Raw genomic sequence first — 19,467 nt, forward strand, 5'->3', positions numbered from 1 at the left:
CTTCTATAAAGGCACTACACAAATATGCACAGTCAGAAAACATTCCTTGGGTTGGTAAAAGGATTTATTTGCAATTAAATAGTCATACACAGAATCAAGCCGTAATGAAAAAAAAACAAAACAGAATGCAGGCAAACAGGGTAGAAGTTTATAAACTTGACTCACTATGGACATAAGGGTATGGGAGCTCCAATACTGCTAATACAACATGCTCTCTGAGAAGTGCAAAAGCCACATGCTGGCACAAAAAACAATTAACTGCCGCCACTGTTTTAGGTGGAATAATATGCAAATCCATAACTATTGTGTTTTTTCTACATGCTGTGTTCTACCCAAAATCATTCCTTCTCCTAACAGAAATAAGTCCTAGAAACAAACATGCCTCTTCAGTTCAGGTACGTTAGTCTTCCACACTTTCAGCCTCAGCCCTCAGAAGACAATGGAAAGACTCCCCAGGAATGGGGATCAGCCCTAAGCATATATCACTCAGTCTAAGGAGCATCAGCAGACAAACATATTAACAGGATACATTATGTGTTTTAAACTCATTTATATTAACTCAAGAACTGTATTGTCCTAAGTGAGGGTGCAGTTCTGCCTTCAGATACACAGCACTTCTCTGATGTTTGGAACAAATTTTCAATGTCTATCTGCCTTTCTCCAGAGAAAGCTTTATTTTCCTTGGAAAAGAGGAGAATTCAAGGTGATTTAACTGTACTTCCCAGAATTTTGGAAGAGGTCGATAGAATTGATGGACTTCTTACTACAAAGAGCAGCTCAAATATTTGGAAACAGTGGCCTGATTCTCACCTCACATGGGTGAGAGTTGAATAAGGCTCATAATCTTTGTGTATCACTGGAGTATATATTTGAATGCCAGCTTTTAGAGCAGCTGCAGGGACTCTCTCTTCGTAAATGAACTAATTGAAATGTGGCTACAAATACCCCTCTCCCCAGTGCTTTTAAAAGGTATAAAAAGCTTTGTTTTCATATGGAAATGTACATTTGGGCACAGACTATAGTTGCTACCTTGGCTAAGAGGGAGATGGGAAGGACCCTGTTTGGAGGACATTAAGCATGTGCTAAGCAGATATTTCTAAAACAGTATTTTTGCCATATACAGTGTACCATGATCCTACCAAAAAAAGTGATTAAACAGAAATAAATAAAAATACCTGGAGAAGTGTAATCCTCTCCATTAATCTTTCTTCTGTCTCTTCTACCAAATTCACAGAAGGCACTGCAGAAGCAAGTGCCTCTAATTCTTTGTTGAAAGGTACAGAGTACTCATCAAATTCTGTCCATTCCTAAAACAAAACCCATATGTTAATGTAGTGTACCTCTTATTCTATGCTTGTGCTAAACATTGAAAATGCTGATGCTTTAGCACTTACATATTGTTCTTAGTTCAACCAACAAAACAGAATGTCAAAACAAGAGTATGTAGAGAGAACATATATTAAAGAGTAGCTTCTATATCATCTGAAAACTGAGGATTTCAGTTAACACACAAATGATTTCTCACTCAACATTTTTTTTAACTTGGGTTTTTAAATTTTTTTTTCATTTTAATGTACTATTGGTATTTCTGTGCCACACAGGTCTTTAGTCTCAGTCTGGGTGTTCAGGAAGTACCACAGGCATGTTACAGGAATTCCCATTCATGTTGGAGGGAGGGAAGGCATGTAAATTCCACATTTGAGAAGAAAGAGATGAATTACTAACACTCACAGCGTGAACAGTTGGTCACTGCCCTCAAACAGACATGGCTAGTAGACAGCTGCTGGCCAGAGTATCTCTAGCATAGATAGGGTTCTATTTTCCATACCAGGTTTATTCTAATCCATTACCTTTAATAAACTCTCTATGCGTATGCCATATTGGGAAGCCTTTTGTTCTAGCAATCTGACGTCTTCCACCAGCTCAGTCCAGAATTTCTCTTTCTTTTGTAATGTAGCAGGAGCCATCTTCTTGGAATACGATTGCACGACATGCACATGAGCGATGAGCTTGTGAAAAAAGCCCTGAAAAACCAACACTTTTACATGTTTCAAGCCTATTTTTCTGTTTTATAGCAAGTGCTCCATCGAAATCACATTCTTTGTATTACTTGAGGACATCTGTTGTGATTTTAATCATAAATAATAATGACCCTTTGCATTCATTATATACTGCTTCATCCAAGGACTTCAAACACACCTGTGAACCAGGTAAATAATATTCATTATACTATAGTGATGTTAGCTGAAGTAAGGGATGGATTGGGGCAGGACCTTATATGGGATTGCAGGGCTGGGGAGCTTAATTAGTTTGTCACAAGTGCAGTTCCTGTACCCAATGAAACAGCAAATGCTCCTTCTCCATGATCCCAGGAGCTCAGCACCCAAATGGGGCAGGGAGGAGCACACAGGAAGGAGACAAAGAAGATCCAGAGAGGGCTGGTCACATTGGCACACAGTCAGAGCTCCCTCCATAGCATCACCTGCTCATCCCCGTGGCTAAAAGCCATGGTCTACCCCAGGCACTTGCCCAAGGTCACACAGAAAGTTAACAACCGGGAGTAGAACGCAGGAGCCCCTATGCCCATATCTCTGCTCACTCCACTAGGCTGCACACTCTTCCTTAATTAACTTTACCACAGATTTATAAAATATTGGATATATAATAAAACATCTTCCTGACACTATGATACATTCTGAGGTAGCTCAAACCAGGGATAAATGGATCAGCAAACCCAGACCCCGATCCAAAGAGGTCCCCAAAATTGTGCGTTTCCATCCAGGAATTACCACACTTGCCAGCTGGGGCAGAACATGTATTTTGTGTATCTTGTCTTGCTTCCTCTCTGCCCTAACCATCCCGTCCCCTCCTCCCTCATGTCCCATTCCCCCGAGGTGACCAAACAACAAAACCCTTTGCAACAAACCAATCAGCAGAGTGGGGGGAAAAAGAAAAAGCCCAGCAGCATGAAAACAGCCTCTTTACTTACTGTTTTTGAAAACATCCTATCTATCTCAAAATATTTACTGCGTTTACTTCAAGTACCTCAGACTCTCTCTTATGCTAGGAGAAATAGCAATAACTACTCAGCAATGATATTTAAGAAAAGTCAGTCACAGAAAGTCATACTCTACAATGATTCAAGCTGTGCTGTGTTGCATGTGCTGTACCTTGTGATTTTGCAGGTGAGACTGTAAGGCAGCTCTACTTTTGGCGAGCTGCTTTGGGTCCTGAGCAAGCTTCTCTCGTCCAATGTCTACCAATTCTGCCAGCCCACAAATCAAGCCTTCGTATTGGCTCTCACTGACGAAAGGAGAGTTTAGTTCCGCATACTTGGCTCTCAGAACCCCCCAGATGTCATTCATAACATCCTAGGAATTAAACAAAATTCAATGCGCTTATTTCTTGCAAGATATTAACCAGCCTAGAGACCTGCATGCACCATTTCTAGAGTATAATATAGTGCCAGGATGCCAGATGGCCCTAAATCTTTCACTGCTAAAGTGTCTCGTTTTGAAGAGTCAAATCTTGCAGGATAGAATGTTGATTGTTCTGTATTCTTACCTCTAATTTATCAACTTCATGGATCAGAGCAACAGGTAACTGAAATCTCTCCCCATGATCTCTCAGTTTTGCTATTTGGGCCTCATAGTTGTGTAGCTCCAACACATATGTATCAGTTTTCTGAATAAAAGATATAATAAGAATTAAGTGTAGTTTTGTTCCTTCAGGTTTTACACTATTATTATCGGTATTATGATAGCAGTTAAAGATCGGGACTTAATTGTGCTAGGCACTTACAAACACACAGTGAAAGAGTCCCTATCTCAAAAGCTTACAATCTAAATTTACAAGACCTACAGGGGAAACAGAACGAAAGTGACTTGCCCCAGGTCACACAGTCAGCCAGTAGCAGAGCCAGGAAAATAATCCAGATCTCCCAGTTCAGTGTCCTATGAACTGGGCCATGCACAGTTATTTTTACTAAATCACTAGTAGTCACAATAAAAACACATCATCACTTCTGAGGGTGCAGAATTTTGTTTTCCAGTGAACACTAGAGATCTGGTGCAGGGAGTTCTCTGAAATAAGGGAAGTTTTAGATTTGCATGATTTTCAGATTTAGCGGGGCAGGTGTCGGGACATCTCTGAGGGGTAGGTGGCTGTTGTATGGTCTGGAAAGGGCATGCAATCTGCCCTCAGCTGAACTATCTTGTCATCTTGTCTGTCCTTCCCTAGGGTCTTTTAAGCCCTTAACTAGGAGAGGGTAGGTTAACTGATTCATGTAGTACCATACTACGAATGCTATGGTGTTTGTTGCATTTGTTAACATCCGTTTACTAGGCATTCCTTATGTGAATACTTAAACTGAAATAAATACTAGCGTCCCCTCTCCCATAAGGGGAAGCTCAAGGGACTTTCTAATTAAGGCTGTTACATACAAAGAGCTGTATTTTGTGCTTGCGTGTATTTTGTGTATCTTGTCTTGCTTCCTCTCTGCCCTAACCTGTCTGGTTGGGGTGACTTACACCCCAAAGGAATCAAAGAGTGAGCCAGCCCTGTGTTTCAGCTAGTGCCGGGACTGCAATCCAGCCCAGTTGTTGCATGGGGGCATAGTCTGTGTGCGTATGGGGAGTGGTTCACTGGGCCTTCTCCCCCACATTTGCACACCTGACAGCATGAGCCAGCCCTTAGAAAATATGAAATTATTTATCACATTATTTTTTTCTCATATTATTTCTCAAATTATTTCTCACAAAACCTCAGACACAAACCAGGCAATATTGTCCAGTGCTAGATAATTTTGCCTTAACTTAGTATTTTGAGTTAATTACCTGAAGCTGTTCAGCAACATTATGCCCACGTATTGCATTCAAGGTTTGTTGCAGAGTAGATTTTTTCTCAATTAACTGATCATACAACAGCCTGATTTCATTCTGTGAAGAGATAATAGCAGGAGCAAACTCAGAAGTGTATTCAATAATAAATGGCAGAGATAAATCTCATACAGTGAAAAGACACTTAAAAGGTGATTCAGCATGGCACTTTGATCACTCGTTTTTTACATGCTCTGGGCTTGATTCTGGAATCACTGGGTGAAATTCTACAGTCTGTATTCATCACAGAAACATGGGGCTGGAAAGGATTTTCTAAACCTTTTATCATTTGTGTTGCTCTGGACTCTCTCCAGGCTGTCCACAACTTTCTTGAAACGTGGTACCCAGAACTAGACTTGGTACTGCAGCTGAGGCCTCACCACTGCCAAGTAAAGCAAGACAATTACCTCCCATATCTTACATATGACACTCCTGTTAATATACCCCGGAATGATTTTTGTCTTTTTTTTAACCGCATCACATTGCTGACGCATATTCAATTTGTGATCCACTAAAACCCCCAGATCCTTTTCTGCAGTACTACTGCTTGAACAGCTAGTCTCCATTTTGTATTAACGTTTAGATTTTTCCTCTCTCAATGAAGTACTTTGCACTTGTCTTTATTCAATTTATCTTGTTGATTTTAGACTAAATTCTACAATTTCTCAAGGTCCTTTTGAATTCTAACCCTGTCTTCCAAAGTGCTTGTAACCCTTCCCAGCTCGGTATCATCTGCACATTATATAAGCATGCGCTCCACTCCATTATCCAAATTATTAATGAAAATATTGAATAGTACCAGACCCAGGGCAGACCTTCATGGGACCCCACTAGATATAGCCTGTCAGTTTGACAGAGAATAATTGATAATTACTCTTTGAGTACAGTCTTTCAACCAGTTTTGCTCTCACCTTACAGTAATTTCATCTAGACCACAATTCCCTAGTTTGCTTATGAGAATGTCCTTACAGTAATTTCATCTAGACCACAATTCCCTAGTTTGCTTATGAGAATGTCCTTTGGGACTGTGTTAAAAGCCTTTCTAAAATCAAGATACATCATGTCTACTGCTTCCCCCAATCCATAGCCCTGTCAGAGGAGGGAATTAGGTTGGCGTGGTGTGATTTGTTCTTCACAAATCCATGATGGGTATCACTAGATCCTTACACATTGACTGTTTAATAATTTGTTCCAGTATCTTTCCATGTATCAAAGTTAGGCTGTTTGGTCTTTAATTCCCCAAGTCTTCTTAGTTCCCCGTTTTAAAGAAAGATCCTGTTTGCCCTTCTTCAGTCCTCATCCATCCTCCACGAGTATGGACCTAAGATCCCCTGTATGCCAACTGGCAAAGGGCACACCCAATACACTGTTAACAGAACATATAGCCATATATATGTTCTCTAAGGTTTCATATAAAAATAGGTGATTCGCTGGTCATTAATAATATTGAATGATTTATGTCCACTTAGTGTGTAAAGAATTATGTATGTATGCTGGAAATATGTTACTAAACTATGTTCAGACCATGCAATTTGAGTAGAAAGGATAAACAAGTTTGTTGTAGCCAAAGGAATGTTGTTTCTTCTTCGAGTGCTTGCTCATATCGATTCCAGTTAGGTGTGCGTGTGCTGCATGCACATTCGTTGGAAGATTTTTACCCTAGCAACACTCGGTGGGTCGGCTGGGTCGCCCCCTAGAGTGGCGTCGCCATGGTGCCGGATATATACCCTTGCCGACCCAACGGCCTTCAGTTCCTTCTTACCGCCCGTGTCAGTCGTTGGAACAGTGGAGCTCGGCTTAGCTGATCTCCACTTCCCTAGCTACTCGTAGTTCTCTCATTATTCTTGTGTATATAGCTGAAATTTCTATAGTTGCAGTTAATTCTTATTCGTTTCTATAACATTATTAGTGTATATAGTTAAGAGGGGTTCAGGGATTAGCCCCTTCCCCGCACCAGGTGCCGGGGCCCATGCCCGGTTCACCAGGTTTCAAACCGTGCTCAGCCTGTCACAGATCCTTCCTATCTCATGAGTGGTCGATTCGTCCGGACATTATTCGTTCTGTTTTCCGGAAGTGGGACTTTCCGGTATAGACCTCTTCGCTTCCTGCGAGAACAGGAAATGCCAGATGTTCTGCTCCTTCCAAGGCCTCGCCCCGGGCTCGATCTCGGACGCTTTCCTGACGCCGTGGAAGAGCCAACTGCTTTATGCCTTTCCACCGTTCCTGCTGGTTCACAGGGTCCTGATAAAGCTCCGCAGGGACAGAGCTCGCTTGATCATGATCGCTCCAGCGTGGCTCAGGCAGCACTGGTACACCATGATGCTCGACCTGTTGATAGCCAACCCAATTACCCTGCCTCTTCGCCCAGACCTCATAACTCAGGACCACGGCAGACTTCACCACCCAGACCTGCAGTCCCTTCACCTCACAGCATGGCTGCTGCATGGTTAAGCCAGTCAGAGTTACATTGCTCTGCATCAGTACAACAAGTGCTCCTCAGTAGCAGGAAACCTTCCACTCAGTCAACGCATCTGGCCAAGTGGAAGCGTTTCTCATGCTGCTGCGAAATGCATAATGTTACTCCCACTGAGGTCTCGATCCCCACCATCCTGAACTACCTCTGGTCTCTCAAACAACAGGGCGTAGCGGTATCATCATTGAGGGTGCACTTGGCGGCCATCTCTACCTTCCACCCAGGGGAAAGTGGCCGCTCCGTGTTCTCACACCCTATGGTTTCTAGGTTCCTCAAGGGCTTGGACCACCTATACCCCCAAGTACACTGTCCCGCCCCAATCTGGGACCTCAACCTGGTTCTAGCCAGACTTGTCTGCCCCTTTCGAGCTGCTAGCAACCTGCTCGCTACTATACCTGTCTTGGAAGACAGCTTTCCTCGTAGCCATTACATCGGCCAGACGAGTCTCCGAGCTTAGGGCTCTCACGGTGGACCCACCGAATACTGTGTTTCACAAGGACAAGGTGCAGTTGCGACCACACCCTGCTTTCCTCCCTAAAGTGGTATCGGCCTTTCATATCAAGCAGGATATCTTCCTTCCAGTCTTCTTCCCGAAGCCACACTCGTCACGACGGGAACAACAACCGCACTCCCTAGACGTCCGTAGAGCACTCGCATTTTATATCGAGCGGACAAAACTCTTTCGTAAAACGCCAACTCTTCATCACGGTGGCAGACCGAATGAAGGGCCTATCTGTCTCCTCCCAGAGGATCTCATCTTAGGTGATGGCGTGCATCCGTACTTGTTATGACTTGGCTCATGTCCCCTTGAGCCACCTCACCGCACATTCTACCAGGGCTCAGGCTTCATCTGCTGCCTTCCTGGCTCATGTACTCATCCAGGAGATATGTCGCGCAGCTACCTGGTCCTCCGTCCACACCTTTGCCTCATATTACGCTCTGGTTCCACAGTCCAGAGATATGGCAGCCTTTGGCTCAGCAGTTCTGCATTCTGCAACATCTCACTCCGACCGCACCGCCTAGATAAGGCTTGGGAATCACCTAATTGGAATCGATATGAGCAAGCACTCGAAGAAGAAAAGACGGTTACTCACCTTTGTAACTGCTGTTCTTCGAGATGTGTTGCTCATATCCATTCCAAATCTGCCCTCCTTCCCCTCTGTCGGAGTAGCCGGCAAGAAGGAACTGAAGGGCCGTTGGGTTGGCAGGAGTATATATCCGGCGCCATGGCGGCGCCACTCTAGGGGGCGATCCAGCCGACCCACCAAGTGTTGCTAGGGTAAAAATCTTCCTACAAATGTGCACGCGGCACACACACACCTAATTGGAATGGATATGAGCAACACATCTCAAAGAACAACAGTTACAAAGGTGAGTAACTGTCTTTTCACCAGCTTGCCTTTATCTCCACGGTAAATTGAGCAAAGTGAGGCCAGATACAATGGAAGTACATTTACATCTAAGGGAAACAAAGTAATTAAGCCAATCAGAAAAGCAAATTGACCAGAGGATGAGGAAGACAGCATGGCATCTACACCCTAGCAGGGTCTGGGTTTACTTTGCAAAAATACATTTCAGAGGTTTACTGGACTATAAAAAGCGGAGAGAACCCCTTAGTTATCCATGAAAGGGAACAGCACCCTCTGATGTGGAAGTTGGATCCTCTGGCCTGGAGTGCTGGAAATGCTGGTACGTAACCTGATGTAAGTGGGAAAACTTATTAGGCAAAGACTGCAACTTCCTAAAATTAAGTTTTAGTCAATAAGAAGCATGTTCTGCTTTGTTTGTAACCATTTCTGTCTGTTTTTCTCTTTTTTGTTCTTTGTTAATAAACTTCTTTTTAGTTTTACTATAAACCATCTCAGTGTCATTATATTGAAGTACAGAGTGAGTTCTCAGCTAACCTAACAGGCTAGTGCATTCACTGTCTCTTTGCAGGCAGAGAACTTAATAATTTCTGTAAGCGTCAAATGAATGGGACTGGTCACTCCAGAAAGACGTCTCTGGGGTACTTGGGAACTGGGGTTCACTGATCACTACCTGCAAGGCAAGGTTAAGACTAGCAGAGTCTTGAGGAGTTTGCTGGTGAACTGGACAAATTCGTGCGGGAGGGAGCTGACACACAGTCTTTTTAATGAAGACTGAACCAAAATAGACATTAAACATCACATCTTTCTTGGTGTTATCCATTATAAGCTCTCCTTCCCCACTAAGTAGCAGACCTACACTTTCCTTTATCTTTCTCTTGCTCCTAATGTACTTATAGAACCTCTTCTTATAGCCTTTTATGTCCCTTGCTATATGTAACTCATTTTGTGCCGCAGTCTCTCTCATTGCATCCCCACATGCTCACACTATTCTTTTGTACTCCTCCTTAGCAATTTGTCCATGTCTTCACTTGTTGTAGGATTCCTTTTTGATTTTCAGGTCATTAAAGAGCTCTTGATGAAGAGGTCAGATCAGAGGCTCATAATGGTTCCTCTTGGCCTTAAAATCTATGAAATACATAAGGAGGTACAAAATCTCCTGCTCTGAAGAAAATGAGCCCTGTATGGCAGCCTTGTTGAGATGAATGGTAAGTTTGCCTGATCATGGACTGCAGGATTGGTTCCCTTTATATTCTGATACAAGATCAAATATTCTCCATAGCAATAGAAATTTAGCACTGAACTATCTACATTTATATTCAAACAGTGGGGGTTCAGGAGCTTTGTTTGAGCATAGTAAGCCAAATCCCGAGGTCCTTCCTTTGCTTTTGTTCACTTCAAAAGGAGTCTGCCTGAGAAAGGACAGATGTGGCCCATATATTTCATAAGAAAAATCACAATATTTTTCCTAAGGAAAAACAGTCTTTTGGTGTTAACATTCTGTAGGATCTTGGATATTGCCCAGACTAATTGTTTTTGTTTCCTTGTCTTGGGTACTTTCAGAACATTTCACATCACCCTTTCCCCTCTTTCACAGAAGAATAAAGACTGTAATATTATGACACTCAGTACTGTGGCTAAGTATAGCAAAAAAAAAAAACAAAAAAAAAAAAAACAAAATACAGTGAGCATTATGAGCTAAACCTGTTCCCAGTGCGTAGTCCACAGAGCCTGGTGCCAGTGTAGACTGAGCTGTGGAAGGCTAGGGGAGAAGGAATCCTCCCCATAAGCCAACCTGCAGTGGCTAATGCTGCTTTCAGGACTGTAATAACTCCCACTGCTCCTGCACTCTCATCTGGCAGAAGCAAGCCTCCAGCCCCCTCCTATACGCATAGCCTACAGCACGTTAGTGTGCAACAAGCGTCTCTGCAGAGGAGTGACAACCCCGTGCATAGGGTCCCAGGTTGCTTCCCTCCTCGTTCTGCACGCATACGTCTACTGTGATCATAGCCCAATGCAACTATCACTGTGGGGAGCAGGGACATGACAGGATTTACTCCTAGATATATCTGAAATCAGCAATAAGCTAGGAAAAGCTTTCTCGGGGTTGTTTTTTCTTTTCTTTTTTTTTTTTAATGTCCATTGTATACTGTTCATTTATAATCCAAAATGCATTAACACTAACACGTCTAATAGATGCTGTGAAACAAGACATGCATTCAGCAGTACAGTACCTGATAATTACTACTCTGATCCAGACCAGCTTTCATTGATTTGCTTCTAGAAGCAGTAGCAGTTTGAGTTAGTTCCAGCCGGGCTTGCAAGTTGTTAAAGCACTCAAAGAACACATCAGCGCTCCCATCGGCACAGGTAATAGACTTTAAAAGATCATCCTTTTTATCTCTGATATCTGTGTGAAGTTTTTGCAGCTCTAGAGACAGAGTCTAAAGGATTGAAAAGTAGAGAAGGCTAGTGAAAATGGTCCTTATTAGAGAAGATTCAACTTTTAAAAACATCAGCAGGACTCAGGTTGCTACTTATACTCAAATAAAATGGGCCTGATTCATCTTCTCCGTGTAAATCCACCGACTTCGCGGAGTTACTCCTGATTTACACTAGTGTAAGTGAGAGAGGAGACCTATCTATTTCGCTGTTAACAGAAACCCATTGATGCTCATCCATCTATGTTTTGGTGCGCTTACCTCATACAGTCCCTGCTGCACAGCAGCCTCTTCATTGGAGAGCACGCATGTGTTTAACATCTCTTCCATGTTGGATAAACATCGACTGATTGCCAAAAGCAGCTCAAAGAGCTTTTTGTCCAAATTTAAGGAAGCTTCCCCAGCCCCATTTTCCTGGATGAAGACAAGTTATAGCATTTTTCATAGCTTCCGATCAAGTCAGAGATGATACTGAGCAAGAACATTGACTAAAGAAATGTGTATAAAACTGTGAAATATTCAGCCAACTCAAGCTATTAGCAATAAAAAGAGTTAGTAAAATACTGAATGGCTTGATTTGGAAACAGTTCTCACCCCAACCTTCTATTTTGTACCCATGCAATATTTCAGACCCAACTGAAGTCATATACATGACCGATTATCTAGTGTTGCAATTTTGATGTGCAAATGACATCACTTGTGCCAGCAAATGTTTGCATCCAGGCAATAGCTAATGTTGGGGTTGAAAAATGAGAAGGTGCTTCTCTAAATCCAGACCTGATTCTACAGTGCATTAAGAACCTTACCAAAGCCCACCTCTATAATACACTCAGTTTGGGGGAACATGGTTACTGACTAGCTGTGCTTCATAGTGCCAAAGCTATGTCTAGCTTTCTAGAAGTCCTTGTCATTTTGGAAATTATAGAGCATGTGATTTGTACCTGTGTCTGCACAACATTTGCTTCTTGACTTAGATCTCCAAGCTGCATGGTGTAGGTTCTCAGTTCCTTGACAGTTGGGATTCCAATACCACATACAGCACCTCTGGGCAGAATATTCAGTTTTGTTGTAATCTAACGTTTGGAAAAGCAAATTACAGATAGATTAATGGTTCAAATAAAAATGGAATCATACTGCTACATAATATTATTTTTAAAAGAAAAAATTGAAATAACACCATCTGGATCCTATGGGTGACATTTTCACTAACGGGCAGGAAGTTCACCTGCAAAAAGGTTTTCACACCTGCTGCATAAACAAAAACCTATTTATGTGCATTCAAAGGGGCCACTTGGGCCTTTGGCTGAAAATGTAGCCCTATGAGTTTCAGTCTTTCGAAATGACAGGCTGCAGATCTCAGTAAGGCAACCCCTCTGTTTACTTCTGTTTGAGTTCTACCTGAGTGAGGACTGCATGATCCAGTCCTTCTCCACTCATCACCCTCCTTGAGTAACTGATATTGTCCCATGTAATGGAATCATTTCCTAGAACACAAAATCTCAGCTTGTTTGTAGTTACTAATTTTTTTTAATATCACCGAACAAAACTGACAACAGTACAAATTATTCATGTTCCCACACAGTAAAAACCTGCAAGGTCATACTAATAATCTTCAATCCCTGCAGCTCAAACTTTGCGTTGACATACACCACATACATCCTCATAGAGGATAACTGAGTCCCGCAATGGTGAATGTCAGGACAGAATTTGTCTCTGCGATCAATGTTTGCATCTGCAAGAACTGGGCTTTAATCTCTCTCCAATCATTTAATTAAGGCTAGAAGTTGGGCACCTAACTCCCTTAGGCTCCTTTGAAAATCCCAGCTGAAATAAAAAAGACAGCATCAGGCCTAACCATTTAATACAAGAATTCTTATAGATGGCCTTCATGCTACTTATTACGTTCACCACTGCAGTGACACCATCTAACAGAAACTTAAAGAAAAGTACTAATGACTACTCATAACGGCTTTCAAGGATGATAGAGAGAAATAGTAATACTAAAAATGCTGTGTAACGATACCACTGACTACTATAAATCGCGATTTCAACTGGACAGCTATTACACAGTTTTCAATTATTTAATGACATTAAGAGAGAGAATATGATGATATAGAAAGCAAAATGTACTCATTTATGCCTTTGTCATATCTGAGGAAGGAGCATATATTAGCTGTAACTTTTTCATTTTCAAAGGTAATAATGATTTTACATTGGAAGGAACATAAACAAACCTGAGGGTCAGCAAGCTGACACAGAGGAGACTTCATCATAGAAGACAGCTCCTGTTGTAAATATTGCCACTTATCACCAGTTTGGTCCTTTAAAAATGGACCAGCAAACTCACTCCTTGGGATAGATACGTCACTGCTGTGTTTGGGCAACATGATCATAAGAACAAGGAAAGATTAGCATATCATTAGATTGTTACAACTGTGTGTATAGAATTATCTCCCTTAGCCTACCCTCCTGCCCCCCATACCCACAGTGAAACCAACAGAACATGATTTTAGCCTCACCCTCAATCAAATTTTTTTTGCCACTCCCTTTCCTCTCACTTTTGGTTTGCTTGTTATCCACTTAGGCTACAATCCTGCGAAGATTTACATACATGCTTAACTTCATGCATTGTGAACAGTCCCATTACCTACAATGACTTATTGAATTCAGTGAGATGACTCCAGCGTGAAACTTTAAGCTTCTACTCATATGCTTGCACGACACGGGCCTTAAACTGTCAGCTTGTTGGGGGTAGGGTCCATATCTCCACATGCCTGTATAGTACTTATCACACAGTTGGCACAACAGAATTAATAACTAATAAGAATAATCTTCCTTCAAGCTTTCCCTTTCATTCAGTACTAGCTTACCACCAAATGTTGTGCTAAAAAGGTGAAATAAAAGATAGTGTTTTTTTTAAACATTATTATTATGATAGAGAAAAGCGTTCAGTGAATATTTATATTCCATGGCTGTCAGGTGATGTATTATTTTTAATTACCAGCAGCATAATAATATAGGCAGCACCACAGACATTTAAAAGCATGGGCATGATGTAGCATACAGTATTGGGGCAGAATGCAATGCAGCACAGCAGAAGGCTAAAGCTATGTCTACGCTTACAGTGGCATGTACAGGACAGGCACTACATGTGTAGCTACATGCTGCAGTGAAAGGCTCCAGCAGCGGGGAGGGCTCTGGCAGGAGCCTTTCCCCTCTGCCTGACCTTTTGCCTGCTGCCAGACTTTCACTGCAGCTGGGAAAGGCTCGAGCAGGGGAGGCAGCAGGACGCTACACTGCTAAAAATAACAGGGTAGACATGAAAGGCACTGCTTGGGTGGGTAGAGAACTGTGTAGGGTAGATACCTAGAGGACAGGCATGTAGAGCACTCTATTGTATTCACTCCAGCCATGCCTCACTCTGTGCTTCTATTTATACCCATGCTAGCTGTGTGTGCAGTACCTGTACTGTACACACTGCCTAAATGTAGATGTATCTTAAGGCAACAGGATACATAACTATAGGTGACAACTGCATACATTACAAAACTTTGGCACGTATCTGGAATTAATTCATTTAAAGCATCAATAACATGCCTGTAGGGCAAGTTTCTTCCAGCTCTCCTCAGTTAGAAGTTGGCTTATGCCCTGACATATAAGGGACTATATCACTTCCCAAACTCCCTTTTTAAAGATCCTTACTATGCAAACTCTGGATGATCTCATTATCCATATAAATGTCCAGTCCTTTTTTGAATATTTCTGAGCTCTTGGCTTCAGTGATAACCACAAGCTAATTGTACACTGGAGGGGACAGGGATAGCTCAGTGGTTTGAGCACTGGCCTGCTAAACCCAGGATTGTGAGCTCAATCCTTGAGGGGGCCACTTAGGGATCTGGGGCAAAATCAGTACTTGGTCCTGCTAGTGAAGGCCTAGAGTCCCTTCCAGTTCTATGAGATAGTTATATCACAAATTATAAAAAAAGGGTGAAATTCACCTCCCAGCAGTGAACCCACAGAAATATATGCTCTACTTACATACCAATTTTGGGGGAGGGATAGCTCAGTGGTTTGAGCATTAGCCTGCTAAACCCAGGGTTGTGAGTTCAGTCCTTGAGGGGGTCACCTAGGGATCTGGGGCAAAAATCAGTACTTGGTCCTGCTAGTGAAGGCAGGGGGCTGGACTTGATGATCTTTCAGGGTCCCTTCCAGTTCTATGAGATAGGTATATATCCATATATCTGGGGAAGGGATAGCTCAGTGGTTTGAGCCTTCACCTGATAAACTCAGGGTTGTGAACTCAATGCTTAAGAAGGCCATTTAGGGAACTGGGGTAAAAATCTGTCTGGGGATTGGTCCTGCTTTGAGCAGGGGGTTGGACTAGAACCTCCTGAGGTCCCTTCCAACCCTGATATTATATGAACCCTAAAACTTTTAACCTTCTACTAGTTTTAAATTTGCTGCTTTTTACTATCACTGAATGTCCCCTTGTTTTTGTATTGTGAAATACGGAGAATAGAGGTGCCTGATCTACCTCTGTATAAAAGTTTTTGTGGTTATGCCTACCATAGCTTATGACACAATAATAATAATAATTATTTATATTACCATAGCATATAGGAGGCCTAGTCATGTACCAGGACCCTATTGTGGTAGGCACTGTACAAACACACTTGAGTTGTGTACCAGTTTCAGGGGATACTACAGTGTGAATTGGATCTCTACTAAACTGCACAGCTTTTGGCAGATTTTCTCCTTCCGTGGTTTTTTGTTTTGGTTTTGGTTTTTCTTGGCAACACACCCCTCTGTGAAAACCTTCTGTGTACAGCAATCCTGCAGATAATATGATGTTTTGGAAGCCATATAATGCATGCTCAGTGACTAATTTTTCTATTTTGTACCTTGACTCTAATTTCTGAGTAGTGCTGTCATCAAAGCATGGCTGCATTTTTTCTACATAAAATTCGATGAAGTCGACAAGATTATTTTGCTCAGTTGGTTTTAATGGCAGGTCCTGGAAATAAGGAACAACATGAATGATAAAGTAAAAAGTGTAAACCATGTTCTTCTCAAAGGATGGTCTTGGTTGCTCACTTAACAAAAATAAATAAAAAAAATTACAGCTACCAAAACAAAAAGCAACTGATTATATACATGTGAACTACATATAACTTTACCAAATACATAACTTTTCTTAGATGATATAACATTATGAATAGCTCTTAACCAATGTTGAGATCTAAAAGCTCATAATAAAATCATAGAAATATAGGGCAGGAAGACATCTCAAAAGATCTTCCAGTTCAGTCCCCCATGCTAAAATGGGATTAAGTATATCTAGGCCATCCCCCACAGGTGTTTGTTGAACCTGTTCTTAAAAACCTTCAATAATGGGATTCCACAACCTCTCCAGTTGTCTTAATTGATGGGTATCACAGCAGGGCAGGAGAACAGGAATGCAGAGGCAAGATTAGAAAGGCAAAGTCACAAAATGAACTCAAACTAGCTATGGGAATAAAGGGAAACAAGAAGACTTTTTATCAATACATTAGAAGCAAGAGGAAGACCAAGGACAGGGTAGGCCCACTGCTCAGTAAGGAGGGGGAAACAGTAACGGGAGACTTGGAAATGGCAGAGATGCTTAATGACTTCTTTGTTTCGGTCTTCACTGAGAAGTCTGAAGGAATGTCTAATATAGTGAATCCTTACGGGAAGAGGGTAGGTTTAGAAGATAAAATAAAAAAAGAGCAAGTAAAAAATCACTTAGAAAAGTTAGATGCCTGCAAGTCACCAGGGCCTGATGAAATGCATCCTAGAATACTCAAGGAGTTAATAGAGGAGGTATCTGAGCCTCTAGCTATTATCTTTGGGAAATCATGGGAGACGGGGGAGATTCCAGAAGACTGGAAGGGGGCAAATATAGTGCCCATCTATAAAAAGGGAAATAAAAACAACCCAGGAAACTACAGACCAGTTAGTTTAACTTCTGTGCCAGGGAAGATAATGGAGCAGGTAATTAAAGAAATCATCTGCAAACACTTGGAAGGTGGTAAGGTGATAGGGAATAGCCAGCATGGATTTGTAAAGAACAAGTCGTGTCAAACTAATCTGACAGCGTTCTTTGATAGGATAACAAGCCTTGTGGTTAAGGGAGAAGTGGTGGATGTGATATACCTAGACTTTAGTAAGGCATTTGATACGGTCTCGCATGATATTCTTATAGCTAAGCGAGGAAAGTACAATTTAGATGGGGCTACTATAAGGTGGGTGCATAACTGGCTGGATAACCGTACTCAGAGAGTAGTTGTTAATGGCTCCCAATCCTGCTGGAAAGGTATAACAAGTAGGGTTCCGCAGGGGTCTGTTTTGGGACCGGTTCTGTTCAATATCTTCATCAACGATTTAGATGTTGACATAGAAAGTACGCTTATTAAGTTTGCGGACGATACCAAACTGGGAGGGATTGCAACTGCTTTGGAGGACAGGGTCAAAATTCAAAACGATCTGGACAAATTGGAGAAATGGTCTGAGGTAAACAGGATGAAGTTCAATAAAGATAAATGCAAAGTGCTCCACTTAGGAAGGAACAATCAGTTTCACACATACAGAATGGGAAGAGACTGTCTAGGAAGGAGTATGGCAGAAAGAGATCTAGGGGTCATAGTGGACCACAAGCTTAATATGAGTCAACAGTGTGATACTGTTGCAAAAAAAGCAAACGTGATTCTGGGATGCATTAACAGGTGTGTTGTAAACAAGACACGAGAAGTCATTCTTCCGCTTTACTCTGCGCTGGTCAGGCCTCAGCTGGAGTATTGTGTCCAGTTCTGGGCACCACATTTCAAGAAAGATGTGGAGAAACTGGAGAGGGTCCAGAGAAGAGCAACAAGAATGATTAAAGGTCTTGAGGACTTGGCCTATGAAGGAAGGCTGAAGGAATTGGGTTTGTTTAGTTTGGAAAAGTGAAGACTGAGAGGGGACATGATAGCAGTTTTCAGGTATCTAAAAGTGTGTCAAAAGGAGGAGGGAGAAAACTTGTTCACCTTAGCCTCCAATGATAGAACAAGCAGCATTGAGCTGAAACTGCAGCAAGGGAGATTTAGGTTGGACATTAGGAAAAAGTTCCTAACTGTCAGGGTAGTTAAACACTGGAATAGATTGCCTAGGGAAGTTGTGGAATCTCCATCTCTGGAGATATTTAAGAGTAGGTTAGATAAATGTCTATTAGGGATGGTCTAGACAATATTTGGTCCTGCCATGAGGGCAGGGGACTGGACTCGATGACCTCTCAAGCTCCCTTCCAGTCCTGGAGTCTATGAGTCTATAACAGAGCACACTGTGAAATAATGGACCATATCTTTCCATTCTTATTCTGGCAAAACTCCCATTGACTTCAATGAGATTTTTGCTTGAGTATGAACCACTAGGTTTAACCATGTGTCTTTAATTAGAAGAGGGAGTTGAATTAGAAATTCAGCAACTCCAGTCTCCAGTGATTCAGTCTGGATTGCTTCTTAGAGTAATCTTCAAAGAGAGAAGGCACAAAAAAGGAAAAGCTGATTTTCAAACAGCAGAATCTACAGTGTTACTTACAGAACAGAGGACGTGACCTCATATTTTTAATCTGCTAACAGTAACTTTAAAAGCCACTGTGGGCTAGACTGTGGGTAAAATTTTCAAAAGCACCTTAATAACACTGAAGCTTCAAGTCCCATTTTCAAAAGTGACTTAGGTATTTTGCACCAGATTTTCAAAGATATTTAAGTGCTTAAAGTGCAGAAAGGCGCCTAGCTGGATTTTCAGAAGTTCCTGACTAGGTTTATCACACGTTTAGGTGCTTTAGAAAATCTCACTACATGCCTATATGCATCTTTAGACACCTAAATAATTTTGAAAATCTGGCCCTTAGGAACCCAAGTCCCACTCACATTCAATTAGAGTTAGGCTCCTAAGTGCCCAAGACACTGTTGACAATTTTTTCTTATGCCTCTAGGCACAGCCATGATCAAGCTGTGCAATGTAAGCTGCCCTGCTCCAGGAGTACTCTTGGGAGGTACTGCACCTCAGACACACCCCTCAAGGCTTTGTCTACACACAAAAGCTGCAGTGGTTCAGTTAAATCAGTGTTGCTTTGTGTGATGACTCTTTTACATCAATTTAGGCCTGTTAAATAATACTCAGTGTTCCCCCTACCCCCTAGCTCCAGGGGGTAGTAGCTTGCTGCTAGCATTTACCAGGAGCAAACTACATCACCTCCCCATCTCCAGCTCAGCTGCAGTGGTCAAGGTGCTGGAGGTGGAGCCAAGACT

General features: G+C 42.0%; 1 protein-coding gene across 1 annotated transcript in view; it reads right to left on the minus strand.

The window, feature by feature from the left end:
• The window catches only part of SYNE2 (spectrin repeat containing nuclear envelope protein 2), a 273,351-nt gene that overhangs the window by 80,197 nt on the left and 173,687 nt on the right, over positions 1 to 19,467 (minus strand). Inside the window, exons 69-78 of the mRNA XM_050952774.1 lie at positions 16,060 to 16,172; positions 13,393 to 13,528; positions 12,100 to 12,231; positions 11,420 to 11,572; positions 10,952 to 11,161; positions 4,836 to 4,937; positions 3,565 to 3,684; positions 3,171 to 3,371; positions 1,851 to 2,024; positions 1,176 to 1,307 (exon numbers count right to left, since the gene is read on the minus strand). Of these exons, the coding sequence (XP_050808731.1) occupies positions 1,176 to 1,307; positions 1,851 to 2,024; positions 3,171 to 3,371; positions 3,565 to 3,684; positions 4,836 to 4,937; positions 10,952 to 11,161; positions 11,420 to 11,572; positions 12,100 to 12,231; positions 13,393 to 13,528; positions 16,060 to 16,172 (1,473 nt within the window). The remainder of the gene's footprint in view (positions 1 to 1,175; positions 1,308 to 1,850; positions 2,025 to 3,170; positions 3,372 to 3,564; positions 3,685 to 4,835; positions 4,938 to 10,951; positions 11,162 to 11,419; positions 11,573 to 12,099; positions 12,232 to 13,392; positions 13,529 to 16,059; positions 16,173 to 19,467) is intronic.

This window comes from Gopherus flavomarginatus, chromosome 5 (genome assembly GCF_025201925.1).
Source record: "Gopherus flavomarginatus isolate rGopFla2 chromosome 5, rGopFla2.mat.asm, whole genome shotgun sequence".
Taxonomy (NCBI): Eukaryota; Metazoa; Chordata; order Testudines; family Testudinidae; genus Gopherus; species Gopherus flavomarginatus.